The 20,124-nt window shown below is 44.8% G+C and overlaps 1 protein-coding gene across 3 annotated transcripts; it reads left to right on the top strand.

Annotated features, from left to right (window-relative positions):
* The first annotated feature begins 1,942 nt into the window (after positions 1 to 1,942).
* lamp2 (lysosomal-associated membrane protein 2) lies at positions 1,943 to 15,611 on the top strand. 3 transcript variants are annotated; one of them, XM_015351716.2, is made up of 9 exons: positions 1,943 to 2,052; positions 5,534 to 5,652; positions 6,504 to 6,708; positions 7,134 to 7,295; positions 7,743 to 8,014; positions 8,473 to 8,598; positions 8,766 to 8,826; positions 9,091 to 9,258; positions 13,646 to 15,611. In XM_015351716.2, exons 1-9 carry the CDS (start codon positions 2,007 to 2,009, stop codon positions 13,786 to 13,788), a joined length of 1,302 nt encoding a protein of 433 aa, XP_015207202.2. In that variant the 5' UTR covers positions 1,943 to 2,006; the 3' UTR covers positions 13,789 to 15,611. The 3 variants fall into 3 exon arrangements, with proteins under 3 accessions (XP_015207202.2, XP_015207201.2, XP_015207203.2); XM_015351715.2 differs by lacking the exon at positions 13,646 to 15,611 and adding an exon at positions 12,570 to 13,238; XM_015351717.2 differs by lacking the exon at positions 13,646 to 15,611 and adding an exon at positions 9,642 to 12,159.
* The last annotated feature ends 4,513 nt before the right edge of the window (positions 15,612 to 20,124 follow it).

Raw genomic sequence — 20,124 nt, 5'->3', positions numbered from 1 at the left:
AGTAATACATAATTATTCAATACTAACAATTAATGAGAATCATTCAGCCCAGAACTCCAAGCTGTAAAAATGTGATGTGTATTTTAAAAACTGACAGATTGATTCTCCCTTATAAATGGTAGTACATGTTTCAACAGTTCAGATACTTTAATATCTTTCTCAACACGTTCTGGACAGTGACAGTGACTGTATTCCGTGACCTAAGATACACGTGGGGTTAGTGTGTATTTCTGTGTTTGTGGATTCACAGTCACGTAGAACTTTGTATTTCCTTCAGGAAACCAAACATTCTGCATGAAAAAGGTTATGGCCTCTTATGAAAGCTATAATTCAAACAGAATTACGATACTGACTTTTAGGGCAGCACGATGACTTGGCAGTTTGCTTCTGCCTCACAGCTCTTGTGTTCTGGGTTGGATGTCAGTCTGTGGCTCTTTCTCTGGTGCTCCAGATTCCTCCCACGGTCCAACGACATACTGGCTGGGTTAACTGACTCCTCTGAATTGTTCCCTGTGAGTGTCCAGCGACGGACTGGCATAAGAGATAAGATAAGATCACTTTATTGGCCCTATACAATTTCTTGTATTAGGAATTTGTTTTTTCACACACCCCAGCTTGATCTCCATGAGACACATAGACACACACACACACAGGAAGATATACTTGGGGTCAGAGCGCAGGGTCAGCCATTTATATGGCACCCCTGGAGCAGTTGGGGTTAAGGGCCTTCCTCAGGGGCCCAATGGAGTAGGATTCCTCTGCCGGCCGCGGGATTCGAACTGGCAACCTTCCAGTCACAGGCGCAGATCCTGAGCCACAGAGCCACTGCGATGCCACCCCCCCACTTTTAATAAGAAAAGCCCGAGATGTAGCCGGCCTTGTGCCCACTGTCTGCCAGGCTCTGGCTCACCAAGGCCCTGCACTGGACTGGACTGGACAATCATTGAAAACGGACCTTGTAGAGAAACTGTGGATTCTAATAACATCCTGAACAAAACAGACACTCATTTCAAGTGAGGGCCATGAACGGGACTTCCGAGAGTCTTCTCGAAATTAGAGAACACAAAACGTGGACCTCCTCAAAAGGCCGCAACAGATGTAATTAAGACGTTTAAAGATAAAAGTCTGTAAATGAGAGCCCAGTGTAGCTCGTTCGTTTTCATGAAGACCAAAAACGTCAACAACTGTTTCGACTGGGTCCGGCTTGAAGGAAGATCCGGAGAAACTCCCGATCTAAATGAGAGTGGATGTATGAGGAAACTCACTATTTTTTTCTAACTTATTACTACTTTTCTCACACAGAAAAAAACTTTATCTCAAACTGAGAAAAGTGACCATTGTGCTCCGAGTAACAGTTTTGTGTTAAATAACGACTTTCAGTATTCCATTAATGATCTCTAACTTTCGTCATTTTTTCCCTCCGTGTTGCGTGTTTTTAAAGTAAGCTCCATAACTTCTGACACAGACCCTCGTACCACCCCGGTTCGTACTTCTCTTACTCCTCCTATGTGATCGAAAAATAGGGGCAGAAAATTAACACTAAAAACAGAAGCGGGCACGCGATTAGATACGATGGCCGTACCAACTTCTGCAATGCAATGGTTTTAATTTTCCTCTGCGGTTTTCCCACCGCGGATGGGGACATAATTGACCGTGATTTAGTTTACAGCGAGGACTGACAGCGCTTCCCAGTCTATGCCCCGCTGAGGGGGAAGATCTGATTTATTTCAGCACATGGAGCTCGTCAGATGGAGGCACCGTGCCGTGCAGACCCGGAGAAGGGAGATCTTTAACACTGTGAAGTTTTTTTTTTCTTCTAAAAAAAAAAATGCCATCTTTCAATAAGGCTATTAACTGCAATCGTCAGGGTATTAATTGCAAGGGCACACGCCTCCCCTCCAGCTCGTGGTTGGTCGGCAGCGAGGGTTCCGCCTTTGAAGGTGTCATATGACTTTCACTTCCTGCTCCGCGTGCGGCTCAGTCACAGACGGGAGCCCAGCCTCGCCATGGACGGCAGCGCTATCCTGGGTTTGTTTCTGATTCTGGGATGTGGTAAGTGTGTTCCCCCCCCCCTTCCCCTCCACCCTCGGCGGGGACTCTTTATTCGCAGGACGATTTCGTTTTGAACAGCGGAGCTTGACGTCTGTCCTTTCCTGCTGGCAGGCCTAGCCCCCAGCTCCGCAGCCTGGGACTCTCCTTCTCCCTGACGCCGGGGGGTTGGAGCCCCAGAGCCAGCTGCTGATGCCCTCGCGTGTCCCTGCCCCGCCGCCCTGAAATGCGGGAGACCCGTGTCAGTGATCAAATGGTTGTTCGTTTACACGTATGATTTAATAGGTAGTACTATCAGGTAGTCGTCGCTAGGAGTTAGGAGGCTGAATGATCATCTTTGAGTGCATTAAAATGAATGCGGGCTCATCAGTGAGTACGGTAAAACAGATCTGCATGATCTAATCCGCTGAGTAATAAACCGTCATTTTTAATTATCGGTCCAGGGTTAGAGCTGGGGTTTTCTACCCTGATGTTGGGCGGAACGCTCTAGGTACGAAGCGGTGTCCCGAATGTAAAGTGATCTCCATCTCCTTTCACGTTAGCGGTCGACGTGGTCGTTACCAGAGTGCATGTAACTTTGCCCCCTTCATCCGTCTCCCCCAGACCTGCTGAATCAGGTTTCTCGATAACCAGGATGAGTGTCTGGGCTCCCCTCAGTACAGGGCTCATGGCTTGGTTCTGCGCCGCTATTCAGGAAGTACATCAGAATGTGTGTTTTATTTTTGCGGTTTTCGAGTACATTCTACCTCGCGTCGCTGTTGGCCGTTTGTTTTGGTTTTTGACCTGGGAGCCCTGATCTCAGCGAGCATGTGATGTGTGTGTGTGTGCGCCAGGTTAGTCATGTGACGGCGGGAGGAGCAGGCAGGTTTCCGAGCGCCACCTGGGCGCCGATCGTCCTGACAGCCTGCTGGTGTCCGCATCCCAGCGCCCGTTTGCAGCGCCGATGAACGTCCGTTCTTCTGTTTTTTCCCCGTTCTTCTGGGGTTTGGCGATTGCCGCGCACAAAAGAGGGCTTCTTGCTGCGGGAGCCGGGGTAATTTCCCGTCCTGGCTCGTGTAGCGCCCCCGCCCAGGGCTGCGCGGCTCGGAGACTTGGCTGGCAGGGCTGAGCCCTCTGTGTGGACTTGGCTGGTGTCCTCACGGTCTGGCGACTGGGGCTGGCCAGCCTCCTAATCTTCTGGGATCATTATTAAAGCCCCAGACAAACTTCCTTTGTTGCAGGGATGCTTAGCTCCGTGTCATCGACATCCACCCCCACCTTGGGGGCTAGCTGTTACACCTGGGGGTCTTTCTCTCCCTGGCGTTGGTTAAAGTGCCGATGGCGTTCCTCAAGCAGCTGCTCTTGCAGGGTTGGGTGTAGATCCGGTGTTTACCGCTGCTCGGTTGGACTCGCAGGTCATGTTTCTGTAAAGATGGGCGATGCCTGTAAGCTGCTGATCGATGAATTGAGCAAGGAATGTGTTTAATTATGACAGCTGAACCTACGTTGTGGTCCCAGTTCTTCAAGTGGCCCGACTGCCTGTAATGAGATTGCTGCAGGTCTCCAGGCAATTGAGTGTTGACCTGCGAGACCTGCTGGACTCGGGCTCACCGGGACAATGCCTGGAGATCAGAACCTGCCCCCCTAGTTGTGTTTTCATGTGTAGGCAGCCAACATCTTTATCATAACCCACATCTCTTTCTCAGCACATGTAGCTACAACGCGTCTGACCTCATGGCTGGATCTTGTGATTCTTCTTTTTTCCTGGAGTGAACTTGCTCTTCTGGTCTTTGTCATGTGGTAGTTGTGAAGGTGCAGTCATAGTTCAGGAGTTCAGACTCGTACCTCATCCTGAAAGTGTTAAATCGTGTATGATACCAGAGCTGTTTAAATTGTTTAAGTGACTTGGTAAAACATTTAAAAGTCATGCATCAGAAATGCTGTACTGTATGTCCACTTCAGTGCCCTTTTACTGACCCAGGCATGGTCAGTTGGGAGATGATCACTGGAATGTTCTGAGTTTGCTTACTTGTTTTACAAGGAAGTGCATTATGTATTCTGGTGGCACAAACATGTCTTGTTTATTTTTTGAAGTATCCCTTACTTGGATTCAACTGTTATTGTGATGCATGGTAGCACCTTGCAGAGTGATCGTGTCGGATCTCAGAAGCTCAGCAAGGCTGTGCAGGGTCAGTATTGGGTTCTGAAAGCCAGGTTGTTAAGTGGAGTTGATGGACCTGTAGGTTGTGCTTTTCCTGCTGCATCAGTTTCTGAAACAGTGGCTAATGATGGTGAAAGGAGACACTGTGCTGTTCTGTGCATAAGATACAAATGGTGTTGTAGACCTCAGTTTTATAACTGTAGAAGTATTAATCCTTGTCCTGGCTAATTTCAACTCCCATTTTGCAAAATATGCACTCCCTAACAGCTCCCTTAATTCAATGAGTGAAGTCCGGCATCTTCTCCCTTCTCTGCCTGGGCTGGGTAATGGGGCTGCTGGCGTATAATAGCTCTTCACGCAGTGGGTGCTGCACTCCAGCGGTGAGTTGCAGTAAGTGGTTTCCCTCTGATCTCTCAAAAGCTTTGAGCTCTTCGGGATGAAAAGCATGGAATTTTCAGTCACAGGCAGTTGTTAAACTCTGCCCTGTACTTGTTATATAGGTGTTGTTCATTATAAACTGAATGGTACTTAGCCACATGCAAATATTTAATCTTTATTGCTGTTCATGCCAAGCAATGTTAACACTTCAAAGTGGGATGTGCAGGAGAAATTTTGAAATCATGTATCTTGTTTTGGCTGTTTGTAATCTTATTTGTGGCTCTGTGATTTGAGTGATGTTGCAAGACTGTGGGAAGGCGGTCAGAATTGTAAGTTCTCTTTAATTGTTATCCACACATGCATGCTAATTGCTGTAAGAGTCGGGGTGTAACTAAAGGAGCGTTGAGAAATGTTTCCGAGTGCAATGGAATCTTTAGCACTCCGGAAGAGCCACCAGCTCTCTATGGGTTTGGTGCATCTGCCCATCGTGGAGGAGGCTGGGGTCAGAATGCCCGAGTTTCACCGCTATGGTGTTACTTCTGTGTGTAATCTTAACCTGTTGCAGAATAGGTGGGGAATTCCTGTCGGCTGGTGGATACAAGCACTTGTGAAACTGTATGACCATTGAGGAGCTGAGGCTGGGCAATACTGCTGTCCGAGAGGCTGATGGTTTTCCTTTATTCCTGATATCCTCTGCGTTCCTTTTGTCTCAACATTGCCTCTGTAAAATATTTGGGGAATTACTGCAGTAAATTTGCTGCACCTGGTATTGATTGCAATATAGTGTCTTCCAGTTTCAGCTGACCCAAAAGCAGCGGCTGTAAAGTATCTCGTCTCCAGTCTATCGGGTCCACCCCTGAGTTCTGTTGCTTTAAGCCAATAGAGGAGATGAAAGAATTCCCCACACGCTCTTCGTAAACTGAACGCTCCTAATACCACAATATTGTTTTTAACTTTTTATTCCAGGAATCCCCCAGTCTCGCACCACAGACGTGACTGTAAAGGATAAAGATGGCAAGATATGCATCTATAACAGCCTGATGGCCAACTTCACTATCGTCTACAAAACAAACACCACTAATTCTGTAAGTGCAGCTCATTGTGTGGAGTTCCTGCATCAAGAGCAGAACTTCATACTAGTAGAGCCATGTGGCTGTGCCAGCTGTTATGGTTACTTGTGATCAAAGATTTCCTATATGCTTGAAGAAGCACCAGTTCTCGGTTAGATGCACTGTTGCCTGGTCTGTTACTTTGATCCTAAAAGGGTCCTTTGGGTTGACGATCAATACCTTTTGAGTTTAAAATATTAAGTCATTTGTGTTCGAGGCTTTGAGTGGCTGTTCTTGTAGGAGTTGTCACTGGGGAAAAGCCTGGAACACGTTAGTACCTTTCAAACACTATTTTGTTTATACACTCTCATGGGTGTCTGACGCAAACCAAAAGATTCCCAGGACCCTTAAATAAAAAAGGCAGGATGAGAGCCCTGGATCAATAAGGAATCCACATACAGAAGAGGCTGATCTGCCTTCCATCACTTACATCTCAACATTTCTTTAACAGTCCTAGGAATAATTACAAAAGCTTTCTGTATTGAACCCAATGTGGTCATGAGAAGGATTAGTATGAGTCATTTTTCTGGTTGAGGATTTGGTTGAAGGAAACGTATGTAGATCATTCTAAGCAGGCAGACAAGATAAAATTTAAAATATCCTGACTGCGTGTATGCTGTGGCACCTGCATCCATTTCCCATTAAATCTTAAGGATGTTCTTAGGTGAATAGGTAGTCTTTTGTAAGGCTCTCCATGTGTGGCAATGTAAGGTCATGTGTTTGCATGTTTCAGGTGGAAGACTGTGTGTATGAAGAGGCATTAACAATGCTGTTGGTTCCAGTACTCATTTGTGTTTTTAACGCTTCTTTAATTTCCGATTCTTCAGACTGCAACTTTACGTCTGCCAGAGACCGTGGACACGGATGGAAGCTCGTGTGGTACCAACAGCTCTGTGTTGATGATTGGTTTTGGAGAAGGTCATTCCCTCTCTGTAAACTACTCGCTGAGTAATAATTCTTACAGAGCAGAGGTCGAAGTCTTCACCTACAATCTCGGTGATACGAGCAGCTTTCCAAATGCCACTGAAAAGGGTAAGTTTGCCGGTGCTTGTGTGTGACAGATAGTGAATTGGTCCACTCCCAGGTAGGTTCCCTGTTAAAATCTCTGTGAATTGTCACATAAGAAAGTGGATCTGAAATGTTTCCATTACAAGTAGCAGTAAATTCCATATAGAAAAGTAGAAATAATACATTCTTGTCTGTGGATTTTTTTTTCAGGTGTTATTCTTATGCAATGATTTGTATCTTAAAGTATTTAATTGCAGCTAATGAGCAGCAGGAGGTTATCAGCGTTGCAACAAGTTACCCTAAATCCCATGCCCTTATTATAAGCCCTTTTCTGAGAAAATAGCCAGGTATTCAAAATCGAGCACTAATTGTTTCTGAAATGGAACAGACTCGTTTGCAAACGTCGGTGCTTGTGCTTGACGTTTGTTTGTCTTGCATGGTGGCGGCAGGCTTGAAAAGGGTGGAAATCCGTTTGCAACCTTATGACATTCCCGTGGACACCACCTACCGGTGCAGGAGCGACGAGTCCTTTGAGAAGGATGGCATCACGCAGACCTTTTGGAATGTGACCTTGGAGGTGTTCGTACTCAACGGCACTGTCAGCCAGAACGGTGAGTGTGCCGGGCGGAAATGATTTGCATCCTCGCTAACCTCTGTGGTAATTCTTAGGAGTGTCGGCAACCTGCTGCATGTTGGACTTTTTGTTCCGATACTCTTGCTGCTGCCAAGGTAAATCCCTGCAGCTCTCAAGCTGCTCAAGTCCATAAAAGAGCCTCCAGTCTGTATGTGCAGGTTTGTCTGGGTTCCGTCATTGAACTCTGATGGGGTTTTCGGATTTGTCGTCGCAATATGACGTGAAGAATTCACAAAAGGTCAGACGGTTAGTTTCACTGCTGGTTAGTGCCCAGTTAAGCTGTGTGCCCGGATCTTTCAGGATTTTGGGGGGTAACTGGGTTACTGCATGCTGCTGCAAAAAAATATTTGATGCATGGTGTTGCTGCAGGTATTAATCTTGTGTCCCCCCTCACCCCTAATTGCTAAGACCTCTTTCTTTACAGAGACTGTGTGTCCAGAAGACACCCCCGTGACCCCAACGCCCACCACCGCTCACACAACTGCCCCCAACACCACCGCTCACACAACTGCCCCCAACACCACCGCTCACACCACGGCTCCCAATGCCACCACGACTGCAGCCCCCACCACCACCACGCCGGCGCCGCCCCTGCCCCGCCCAGAGAAGCACGCTTACAACATCACCGACGGAAACGGCACAGTCTGTCTCCTGGCCACCATGGGCCTGCAGGTCAACTACACGCTCAATGGAAAGGTATGAGTGAGGACCCCCTGTGGATATTGTCCTCCGACTTGCTGCATGCTTTTACTGCAAAGTGTTTCCTTGGTATCCCCCCACCCCACAAGACTTCCTTATTTGATCTTAGGCCTGTGAACTTGCAGGGCACAGGATTCCAGGATTTGTCCCACAGGCTTCAGAGCCAGGGATCTTAAATCTGGTTATTGGAAGACCTACGTTGCCTCCTGGTTTTCTGGGAGTACCATACCCAATTCGGTCTGTATTGTTAATCCGTTTAAGCGGAGTAGGGGTGGTACCTTTTCTTCAAGTCCTTAAATGGGCTAGAAGAAAAGGTTTTTTCTGCTGTTCAGGACTTGTTGTTCACCAACCTGTTCTGCAGAATTGGAAGAGAGATGTTATATCCCTAAAAGTTTGTCTACAGTGGAAATATGCAGCCTCTACTTAAGGTTAAATTATTTACTCTGCCTCTAAAGGATTGGTTGCAGGTGAACATTAATCCCAATAAGACTAAAGCTGGCGGGAGGTGCAGTACCGATGGCAGTGAGTCCACCTTGACGCTGGATGACGAAGAGAAGACTGTGGCCTTCAGCTTTAACAAGGTGAGCCAGCAGTGGAGCACGGTGAGGCTGTCCTTCATCTCCTCTCAGGGTCATGATAATGGCCGTGGTCACCGTTTCTGTTGGGACCAGTTCGGCATAAAGGAAATCTTACTGACTTGTCCTCCGGTTCATCTTGGTTCTAACGGAGTTTGTCTGCGTTTTTACAGAGCAATTCCAAGAAATTTGTCCTGCAGGGAGTGTCCGTAAAACTAAGTTTAAACGGCTCAAGTAAGTGAGACTCTTGCCTTAATGGGTATGGTTTTTACATTTTCCTAACGTACTCTTAAGATGGGGGTGGGGGGGACTAAATAGACAATAGTTTATCCACTAAGAAATGAATGCATGACTTAAGTGGCAATTTTGATGCAGAAATTATATTGTTTCGAATGTGTGAATAGGATAGTCCTTTACTAAAAAGGAAAATCTTCTGAAACTTTCGGCCCTTTATCCTTCTAGCTGTAACCAACCTGGGCAATTTCTGCTCTCCTGTAGGTATTTTCAACAGCAGCAACAGCTCCCTGGGTTACTGGGAGGCATCTCTCGGCAGCTCCTACATGTGCAACAAGCAGCAGACCTACAGCATCGCCAGGGACCTCTCCATCACCACCTTGGAGCTCAGAGTGCAGCCTTTTGACGTGAAAGCTGGGAAGTTTTCTACAGGTAAGTTGGGCTTACCCCTGTGAGTATTGTCACTTGAGTATGTCTTTATATGACTTCTGATTAGGTTTGAGCAGTGTGCGCTAGAGACCCGGTAACCTCCTTTTATAAATAGTTTTGTTGGATCTGTGCAGTGCTTGACATGGATTACATTTATTATTAGACCATTTGAGACTTGCTTCTTTTTTGATTTTATCTATATATAAAGCATGAATGATCATGGCAAACTCGCCAGCTCTCTCCTCCACTCTGGATGAATCGCATTAATAAAAGCCCCATCGGCACCTTTTCCAAATCCAGACGTGTGTTTAGCAGCGATTTTTTTTTTAATCTATTGCTTTTCATTTTTAATTTTAAAGTCGTCTATTTTTTCTTTTTGTCTGCAGCTCAGGAATGCTCAGTGGATGACACCAGCATTCTAATCCCAATTATTGTTGGCGCTGCTCTGGCAGGCTTGATTCTCATTGTAGTGATTGCATATGTGATTGGTAGAAGAAAGACCTACGTTGGATATCAGACCCTCTAAAACAATCATTTGCAGTTAACTTAATGGATTGATGCTGAATTTTTTTTCTTCTTTCCAGGGGCAAGTGCAAGTTCCGTTTTGGTCCTGTAATACATTTAAAATCTTGCGCACATACCAGATCTGAGCCTGGGTGACTGAAGTCAGTCCACAGGGCATGCTTTTAAAGGGCTGTGTAGCACCGGCCATGAGACGGACTGTGGTGGGAGAAATGAGCAGTGCCACCTGGCGCTCTGGCATGGTTACAGCACCTTGTGTGTGAGCTATGGTGCAGCAGTGACTGCTTGCAGCTTACTGTGGTCCTACTTGGCAAAAAATTATCTAAGGCTGCCAGAGAACCTGGGACTTCAGGCTTGTTTTCCCAAACTTCAGAAACTGTTTTCCCAAAGGCAGGGGGGTGATGCTCTATTTCAGCTGAGACGTTGAAATGTGGCTTCCCCCCCTTTCTGAGCCCCGGTGCCTGGAAAAAGGTTTGCTGCTCACCTTAACTTTTTCCACTGGTTTTCCTTGCGCAGGCAGTGGTAGTCCGATATCTGATGGTCTGGTCTTGTTTTAAGTGGCTTTCCTTAACATTATGCAGAATGAAACTGAACCTGCACTTGCTTCCTCCACATGGCATTCCCTGTGTTGTGTTCATGTAATTTTATCGGTGTAGTCTCAGGCGCAACTATTGGCACACTTCCATCTGCTCCAATGTCATTCACTCATTTACCCAGTGTAAGAGCACTGTACCTCATTTCTCTAGGTTGATTGGACTCTTCTCTGTCCTCTCACACTAGCCAAAGCTTACTGGTGGATTAAGCAATTCGGTACTCCCACACTCTTCTGTGGAGTGTTTGTTTAGCCCATTAGACATCTTGGCCATCTCTAGGATGAAGATGCTTAGTAAACGTGTATTGTCTCAGCTTTGCACTTCATCACTTGGTGAAGAACATTGCTGTGTATGGAGTGTCAGATACTTTAGTCTGCGACCACAAAGCTCAACCTTTGTTCTGAGTTTACCTTACCTACATCTGAAGCAGGAATGTTTGTCAAGGAATTTGCAAAAGTGCCGTTCCCTAATTCTCCCTGTTCCCTGTGAAAGACTTGAGCATTCTTTCACACTGGTCCTCTGTAACGGATTCTGTAACCGTGGCAGGGCTGTAGCCTCAATACATACTGCTCTGCCTGTTGTGCTTAGTTACTCGTCTTCTTGACATTAGCTGCCGAATCCCACTGGATGTCACCAGGGATGTTAGTTTTCTCAATACTTTAGTTGAAACTTGTTTTTAAATCAGTTTGGGGGTCCCCCCCCCCCCCCCCGCCACAGACTAAGTCTCTTGTGTTTGTTAATCCACCTTATGCTATCCTGTTAGCGTTCCACACAAAATCCTGTTCACCAACATTCGTGTATTTCAAGACATACCTTTATCGAAGTGGAATAAAAGTGCGCCTGCACTGACAAACTTCAAAACAAAGGTTGAGCAGTAGCTTTTAAAAACAATTTACAGTCTCTTGGCATTAGGTTGAAAAAGGGATAGTCCTATAGAATATGTAGGAAATATTTGTGTTCATGTAGCTGATTGTTTAAACTGCTTTTATTTGCACTTTGCTATAACAATCAATTTTTGCATTTCCGTAAACTGGCTGCTTTGATACATTTGTCAACGATTACTGTGCTGTTTAGCTGTGACTTGCTCAGTACCTTAACATACCAGTGTATCGGGGATCAGGGAAGGATTAATTTCATGGCCAAAACATCTGCACGTAAATGTATTTTGGGCTGTGTCATTTTTTTGTAAAATAAATTGCATGCTAAATATCAGATCTCCTAGTATTAACCATCTGAATCAATACAGCTTTTAACCACTTTAAAGTTCAGTTGATTTGCCTGTACAGTAACCTAGTTTATTGCACCAAAACTTTAATTTGACCCTTTTCTAAATCAAGACTGCAAGATTGCCATAGAAGCCACAGTATTTTATCTCAATATACCACTTGCTGTTCATCCACAGTAACTTGCAGCCATCCTGCTACTCATTACACTTGATAGTTTATTGAACAGCACACCCAAATAAGAGGTGAATTTATGAATTGCTTGTATCTGAAATTGTTTTCCAAATGCACTTTTTTGTTTCTCCAAAGAAATTAATAGTAGCGCAGAATAGAATGCAGAATCGTTCTGGGGGTGTGGGCTGGTATTCCTGGTGGGACGTGTCGTTTTTTTAGATAAAATAGCCTTATACCTGTATTAATAATACTTTATTAATCCCGTAGGGAAATTTCATCAATTTCCCTACGGGATTAATGAAGTATTATCTATCTATACAGACTTAACAATCTCTCATGCACTTTGGGTCGATCTGTAAAATGTTTAAAAAGTTCATGCACACCTAGTTCTTTTGTAAGAGCTCAGTGCTGCGCATCTTGGTATGCAGTTTCTTAAGATATGTTTGGTTGTCCCTGTGTTTGTGGTGTACATTATGCAAGTCTTTTTTTTTCTCACCCCTGCAACATTGGCAAGGTGGTTAAGGAAAGAAGCTCAGTGCTGTAACAGCAAGATGTGTGTGCTTGGCTGTGAAGTTCTAAAAGATGATGCAGAAGATGTAACTGGAGCTCCTCTGAAACATTCCTTTAGAGTTGGGAATGAGATTTTAGAAGATGGTTAGACTGTTAAATGTCACTGTATAAAAAGTGTCAACCACACCTCAGATATTCAATTTAACGCCACATTTCAAGTACTTTCTCTTGCAGTTAGTTTTTGGATTGATTGTTTGTGTAACTTGTATATTCATGGCTTTTTCTTGCCTAGCTGAGGAATGCTCATCTGATAAGCACGACAGCTTCATTGTGCCCATAGTGGTCGGAGTGGCGCTTGGAGTTCTGGTTCTTGTTGTACTGGTGGCGTATTTTGTCGGACGGAGGAAAAACCCGGCGGGTGGATATGAATCGTTCTAGAAAGGTGACCTTTCTGTGGAAGCTGAAGGCCTGAAATTTAAGCAGAATCTCACTCCATTGTTCTGCAGTGGCTGTTGGCTTTAGTGTTGTTGATCCTTATAAAAATCCACTACGTAAAGTTTTTTTTTTGCTGTGTTTTATGTAAATTTAGATGTCTAAATGCATCTACACCTAAAAATTTAGTTTTTGCCACCTGCGCACTTGTCACAAAACGGAAGTAGGAAAATTCCTGAATTTGCATGGAAGTGCTACTTTTTTTTTACTGCTATTAAATGCTGAAAGCTGATAGGATATAAAAATTTTACAATTAACCACAAATAATCTTTGAATTTGCTGCTGTCTTTAATTTGTTCCTCCTTCCCCAAACTGCAGTTACTTTTTAGCTCTGTTCTGTCCCTTAATGTGGTTCCATACCTGTTTGTATAAGCTGGTGTAAAAATACCAGAAATGTTTCTCTTGATTGTCTTTGGGAACGTTTGCATTTGTCTCGTGTTGAAATGACGCAATAAAATACTTTTCTACATGTTGGTGTGCGAGTGGCTTTCCCATCACCCCCCCAGAGTGATCCTTCCTACAGAAGAAGGAAACCAATCCTGCTTCCTAGCACAGGTGTCCATGGATCCTTGTTTTTCCAACAGGATCACCATTGCATGCCTTTTAAAAGTATGGATGTGATGCATGCCCTAAAGGATTTTAAAAAAAATTATTTTCCCCAACAGGATAAAAAGTAGTGATGAACTTAGTTACTGGGAACGTTCCTGTGAATACCTTGCTGGGAGCTTTTCCGTTCACGTTCCAGTTTCTCCTCCTTTTCAGGATGCTGCTTCTGTGCCGCACCACTGATTTATTCCGTTTCGGGTTCCAAGCCTTTGGCATTTAACATGGAATTTCTGCTCCTCTTTCTCCCTTTCTCTCTCTTCCCCACGACAGCGGAAGAGTGTTTCCTGGACACTGACCTGAGCTTTCTTGTGCCTGTCGCTGTCGGGGTGGCTTTGGGCTTCCTAATCATCCTCGTGCTTATCTCTTACCTGATTGGACGGAGGAAGAGCCGCACGGGCTACCAATCAGTATAGCGCCCTGTCCGCCGTGGCCTGTACTACTGTTGCTGCTGCTTTCAATGCTAACCCTTAGCGTCTCACTCCTTACGAACTTGGAAGCTTGTTGGCTTCTTGGGGTTTGTGCTGTTCAAGAGCAGTTTCATGTTGGTTGCTCGTGTGGCATGATTCTCCCACTGTGGTTTTCGTGTGCTGTGGGTTTGAGGGGTGGGGGGGGTACGGATGGAGAAGGCGCCTCCCTGTTTGGGTTTCACCCCGTTTTTCCACATGCGCTGTACTTCTAGTAATCCTGGCTTGTCGCAAGACTCTTGTCATGTTTTAGTAATACAGTATCAAAGATGCCTTGATTACAGTATGTCGTAAAAGAAGCTTTAAGGGCTGAGGAGTGCATGCTAGAACACAAGAAGAATTAGCATACCATTGCATGTATTTCTTTTTATTTGGAATACATTCATGAAGGAAGACAATCTATCAGTTGTATGCATTGTAAAGTTGGTTACTATTTTTTGTGATTTGTATAAAACAAACTTAGTGAAATTCTGTTTGTGGTTATTGGTAGTTTTAAAGAGAAAGCAGTATCTGCACAGTCTATTCTGCATTGTTGTAAGTCAGAATTTGGGTGTCCAGCTTAAAGCCACTCTAAACATAATACTAACTCCTGTGGCTTTCAGCTGTAAAATCCTTGCATTTGGGGAAAACTACTTACTGGTAATACACAGGAGTCATGTTCCTGCAGGGATGGAGAAACAGCTCATGGTGTTTTGGTTATCTGGCCTTGATGGAGGCAACCCACACAAACATAACACCACTGCTGCAACTGTGAAACTGCTCTTATGAAACACTGGTCCACTTAAATATCCCTCAGAAACTGTTCTGTAAAGTTCTGTGCTGTATTACAGCCTTGTATAAAAGGAGTGATTTTTTTTTTTGTCTTGACTTCAAAAACAGTGCAGCAGAACTCCCACTAACCTGTACATCTGAGCTATTTTGCCCCTCACTTAAAAAAAAAACTTCATTCTTTTGCATCTTTTCTTTACGTAATTATTTATGTCTAAAATTAGAATCTTCCAAGTGGTTTGATAGCAAAAGGGAAAAAAGCCACGCTTAAGGTATTATAAAGATTCTAGTTGAGCACATTTTTTTTTTTTGCTCTCACGGCCAGTGTCTCTATAATAATGCTAAGTCATATAACCAACAGGGTATGAATCCATATTAATAAACAGGAGGTATTGTAGGAAAAACTCCCGAATTGGTTGAATTGTGAGTGCAAGGCTTGTTGTGGGGTAAGGGATGGCTGATTTGGATGCCTGTGTGTGAGGGCCTAGGTGGTCCCCTTCTGGATTCTTCTGGTGGTGGAGAGCTGTAATGGGGTTTAAAGCTACACTTCTTAGCTCATCCCTTCCAGTAAAGCTTTTCTGTAAATGGTGGCTGGATTACACGCCTCATGTCAGTGGCCCATGTTATATACCACATGGGGCAAAAGAGGGGGAAAAATGCTTCTGGAACCAGGTTTTGGAGGAATCTGCACTTTATTTCCACATACTGTAGGTGGAACAGAAGAGGGCCTTTCCTTGTCAGTAAGGATAAGCTGTAGACATGTGCCTGTTATATAAAATCCATGGTTCTCAGTATGCAAACACACCAGAGACCCTTTACTATTCGTAGCTGAGTATGTGGTTTTTAAAGTTTTATTTTAAAGATGCATTTGTTTTTTGTTTGCTCTTCTATTTTTCCATCTACTTCTGTTTTTCTTCATTGCCAGTTCTCTGCTGCAGACTTTCACAACCTGGTATTTGTTTGAAGTCAGTGGAAAGAAATAAAATTGCTTTTGTTTTGTAAAATGTGGTGTGATTTTCTGAATGACGACAAAATTAGTTTGGTTTAGAGAAACTAAATGACACTAAACCAGAGCTTTGCTTATCCCCTCCCTTGAGGACTTTTAACTGTAGTTCGAGCTAACAGCTAGGGAGTAGAGATTAGAAAAGTGTCTCACCAGTGTTACCTGTGTTCACTGCCTTTTGGTGGACTTTGAGCATTATTGTCATACCACGATATGACTGAGGGTGACCTATAATGATTGCTTACACTTGTATAGCACTTTTCTGGACACTCCACTCAAAGTGCTTTACAGGTAATGGGGATCCCCTCCACCACCACCAATGTGCAGCATCCACCTGGATGATGAGGCAGCCATAGTGCACCAGAACGCTCACCACACATCAGCTTTCAGTGGGGAGGAGGGCAGAGTAATGAAGCCAATTCATAGATTTTGGGGGGCCATGATTGGTAGGAGCCAATGGGGAAATTTCGGCTGGACACCGGGGTTACACCCTTACTCATTTTGAGAAACGCCCTGGGATTTTTTTAATGACCACAGTGAGTAAATAAGTACAATAAAATATTTGCTGTGGTGCTGGAAAAGAACTGCTGCATTTCATCACTTTAAAATGAATGTGCATTTGTTATAGAAGCAAGCATTTAGTTCTTAAGTCTATGAAGTTGGAAGCCTTTTTTTTTTCAGAAAACACTGACATGTTTTTTTTTAAACATGATTTTATTGCAAATTGTGATGTTCTGCTGCCTCAGTAATTTTCCACATCTCCTCTTCGGCTTTGTGTTCACGTGATTCCTGAAGAAAAAGAAACACAATGACGTTGCTGCTACAACATCACTTTAGAAAATGTATTCCTCATTAAAATCAGCCAAGATGGGCTGACGATTCCTATTTTTGTTCCCACTCTGTCTGGTGCCAGCAGCTTGTTCATGAGTCATTTAATGACTATGAGCTCTGGACCACACTGCAGAGAAAGAGGACCTGCTGCCACTCTCCTCTGCTACACCCCCCTGTCTCGAGTGTCATTCATTCTGACTCCCTGTTCCAACAGGACACCTTGGCCTCCCAGCTCTCTCTCTCTCGATCGCTCTTTCTCTCGTGGAAGGAAGAACCTTTTTGTTGTTTGTTCACCCCAAGTTCAGAAGCAGGTTGCTGGCCACTGCCTGGGGGAAACCACAGGCCCAGGACAGCAGAGACCGAGCAGCTCTGAAGATGTCCCGCGGAGAGCCCTGACTCCGCAATCGCACTGCCAGGCTTGGAAGGGGTGGGAACTGGGGTCCCGGGCGTCCGAGGGCTCCGGCAGAGACTCCTGCCAGCTTCCTCATCGGTGTCGGAGCCATCCTGCGGGCTGGCTGGCTCCAGGCCCGGGCTGTCGGCACACAGCGCCTCACGAGGCTCCTGCCAGCAGGCCAGTCTTCCTAGACGCCTGGAGGGCGGGGATGGGTCCGGCGTTGTGGTGGTAACGGCCCCTTCAGTGCTCGGGGAAGCCGAAGGTGTGGTGATGAGCGAGCGGTGCAATTAAGTAACTGATGTGTGGGCGTTTGCGAGAATGGGAAAGGGCTCGCGTCTGACAGACACCCGCCCTGGCACGACCACCCTGGGGTCGCTCAGCCCTGACCAGGCTCTCCACGACACCGTAGCTCCCCGACCCCCCGGGAGTAGAGTAGAGCACACTGGAATCCTTCTCAGGTGTGCTCGCTTACTCTTCAAACAAATCTACACTGCTAAAAATATATACGACCGAGCAGCAACAGTGGGAGAACTTTAGGTCACAGCAACACCGTGCCATTGGCTCAGGTAGGGGGGGCGGGACTTCCCATTGGATAGAAAAACAGGCGTGGTACCTGTCAAAACGGTTGACTACCAAGTCTACTACTAACTATTAAGACTACTAAGTTACAACTAGAACTGGAACAAAGTTCACTGGCCATACCTGTCTGGCCCCCAGGATGGCCTTTAATCCCAACTGCTTTTTCTGCGGAGACAGGACAGGACTCAAGTCCAGCCTCTAAACTGAAATAATTTAGCATGTGAGCGAAGCAGGATGACATAGTTGGTTTGTTTTCTTATCGTCAACCAAGGATCCCAACGAGCAGAACAGCTGATCCTACGTTTTTAACTTCTTGCAAAGAGCCCAGGCGATTTAGGAGGATGCATCAATTAACTGAGGACAGCCTCCAGTTGTGCAGCACAGCTAATTCTGAAACAAGACCCATAAAATCAAGAAACAGTGCAGATGCAGAATATTCCAGATGACATTTTTTTTTCTCGTAACTATATCATTTTAACTACCCAATGATGTAGTTAAGCAACATCTTCCGTTTAGCAAACAATTATTGTCCAACTTGGTACTGTCATTTGGAGGACAGGTCTGGACACTGCGGCTGATCTTGGGCCAGCTAGCCACACTGGTCCTAAGCCTAGAAAATACACAACCCAAACCCAAACTCGTAGCCAACCCCAACACTGCCCAAACCCAAACTCATCCAACCTGAAGGGAGTATTCCCCAGTCCGCTGGAGACGGGATACAGCGTCCACGGTGCCGAAGCTCTGCGGACGAGCCTGTTGCCGCAGGTCTCCGGGCCCGGACCGCGCCTGCGCCCTGTGCTGGCCGCTGGCGCTTCAGCACTCGCTCCAGCCACGCTGTCTGAACAGCCAGGAGGGGAGCCGGAGCGGCACGGGTCCGAGCGCCGAAACCGGCGATGCATCAGGCCAGGGAATTAGTGCATAGTGCACCCCTCCTGCCACGTCACGACCTATAGATAACAAGCTATGCACTACACACCACAGCCGGATGACTCTTCTGGAGCGGGGATTGTCTGTCTTTACATTTGGATTTGCAACTTTCAGATAGGCCGTCCATTCGCCGTTGTTAGATGTTTTCCTATCGGTACGGACATGTATAATACAGTATACAGTTCGTAAAGACCCGAAAGGGAATGAGTCAAGCGCAAGGGTTGCGTGGAAGTTATGTTGAGGGCTCTGGGATTCAGACTGCCGTCGTATCCTTCATTCAGAGTGCTCCGCCAGATGCGCCAGTGAACTGCTGTAGAAACGGGAGTCGAGATTAGAATCGGAATTTAGTAATACAATTAGAATTTACTCACCGCTGGGCTGGTGGGGTAAAGCACTCACCTCGCCTCCCGCATCTTCACGGAATCTGGGGATCAGAGTGCTGAATGAATCGCTTTGCATTCCGCCCACGAGTCTGAACTCGTTCAAGCACGAAGACGAGTTAGGAGCTATACGCAGAAGCGCTCGGGGGAAATGACACCAGAAATGTAAATTGTGACTTCATACGGGCCTGAGTTCCCCAGCCTTGGGTACCTCCGTGAGCTGGTCCACTGCTCTGTTCCTGTGAGGAATCTTAATGTTTTCCTACCATATACATTGAATTCAAAACCGCACCAATCGAATTATGAAATTCACGTAGACGGGCAATAATGAATATAGTTCTGACCTATAATAGCCAAACACTGTGATCTATACAACAACTTACTACATCTTTTAAACTGTTTTGGCACGTGCATGTGATATACAATTGGCTTTTTTATGGAAAGTAAATTCAGTGGCTCTGTGCAAGTCCTCGAATGTGGCTCACATTATAAACCTACTACATCATTCTGATATTTCACAGAAAGCAGTTAAAAGCAGAAACGTGGTTTTTAAATTAGTTTATTTAGTTCAACACTTTGAATTGCTATAACAATGTTATGGCTATTTAAATATATACTGTATATATAAAATGACAATTCTCTCTCACCATAATTTTAGTGCATGCACTGAATCAGTCATTCTCAACCTGCTCTGAGCTTGTGATTTCACATATGGCTTTTTCGATTAATAGACTCTCTAGACAGCCATATCACATTAAAAACTCAAATCAAAAGTTAATTAATAAATCAAGGCAAATAAATAATTTAAAAGTGAATTTTGTAAAATCCAGAAAAAGTCTCAAAATAAGGGCTAGACAATAGTAACATCTACTACAGTCAATTGAATTTCAAATTTTAATCTTCCTAGTGATAAAGTTTGTTGCTGTCACAAAATGTTAAGAATTAATACAAATATGAATTGAAAATAATATGGCTAGATTTTGCATTCAAGCAAAATACTGCTACAATGAAAACAAGTTATTATATAGGATTTACTGGTCAGAATGATCTAAAACCTGTAACAACAGTTGTTTACGGGTCTAGGCATCACTTGTCCCTTTTCTGCTATGAAACAAAGGCACGTTACTGGTTCTGTAGCTGAGAAAAAGCCAAATGTAGATTTTCAATGTCGAAATATAGTGTTGTATAATTACACTACCTTAATTATTTCAATTTTGTTCAAGAGAAGGCAACACAACACATGACAAACAATGACCATCCTCAGGGTTAAAGCTAAAAGTGACACTGGGAAACTACTGTTAAGCTCAATACGTCTACAGATGACAGACTTAGTCTCCGTTGAATTCTCTTCCTTCTGCTTGCTACTTGTGGGCAAAGAAGAAGGTAGGTTAGGTTATAGGTAA

The sequence above is a fragment of the Lepisosteus oculatus genome, chromosome 8, assembly GCF_040954835.1.
Source record: "Lepisosteus oculatus isolate fLepOcu1 chromosome 8, fLepOcu1.hap2, whole genome shotgun sequence".
Taxonomy (NCBI): domain Eukaryota; kingdom Metazoa; phylum Chordata; class Actinopteri; order Semionotiformes; family Lepisosteidae; genus Lepisosteus; species Lepisosteus oculatus.
This window is presented reverse-complemented; position numbering and strand designations above follow the sequence as displayed.

Excerpts from the sequence above, each read along its gene's own strand:
- lamp2 (XM_015351715.2), top strand. The coding sequence starts at position 2,007 with ATGGACGGCAGCGCTATCCTGGGTTTGTTTCTGATTCTGGGATGTG. Across the intron at positions 2,053-5,533 it reads GTTTCTGATTCTGGGATGTG|GAATCCCCCAGTCTCGCACC; the intron begins GTAAGTGTGTTC and ends TTTTTATTCCAG. Across the intron at positions 9,259-12,569 it reads AGCTGGGAAGTTTTCTACAG|CTGAGGAATGCTCATCTGAT; the intron begins GTAAGTTGGGCT and ends TTTCTTGCCTAG.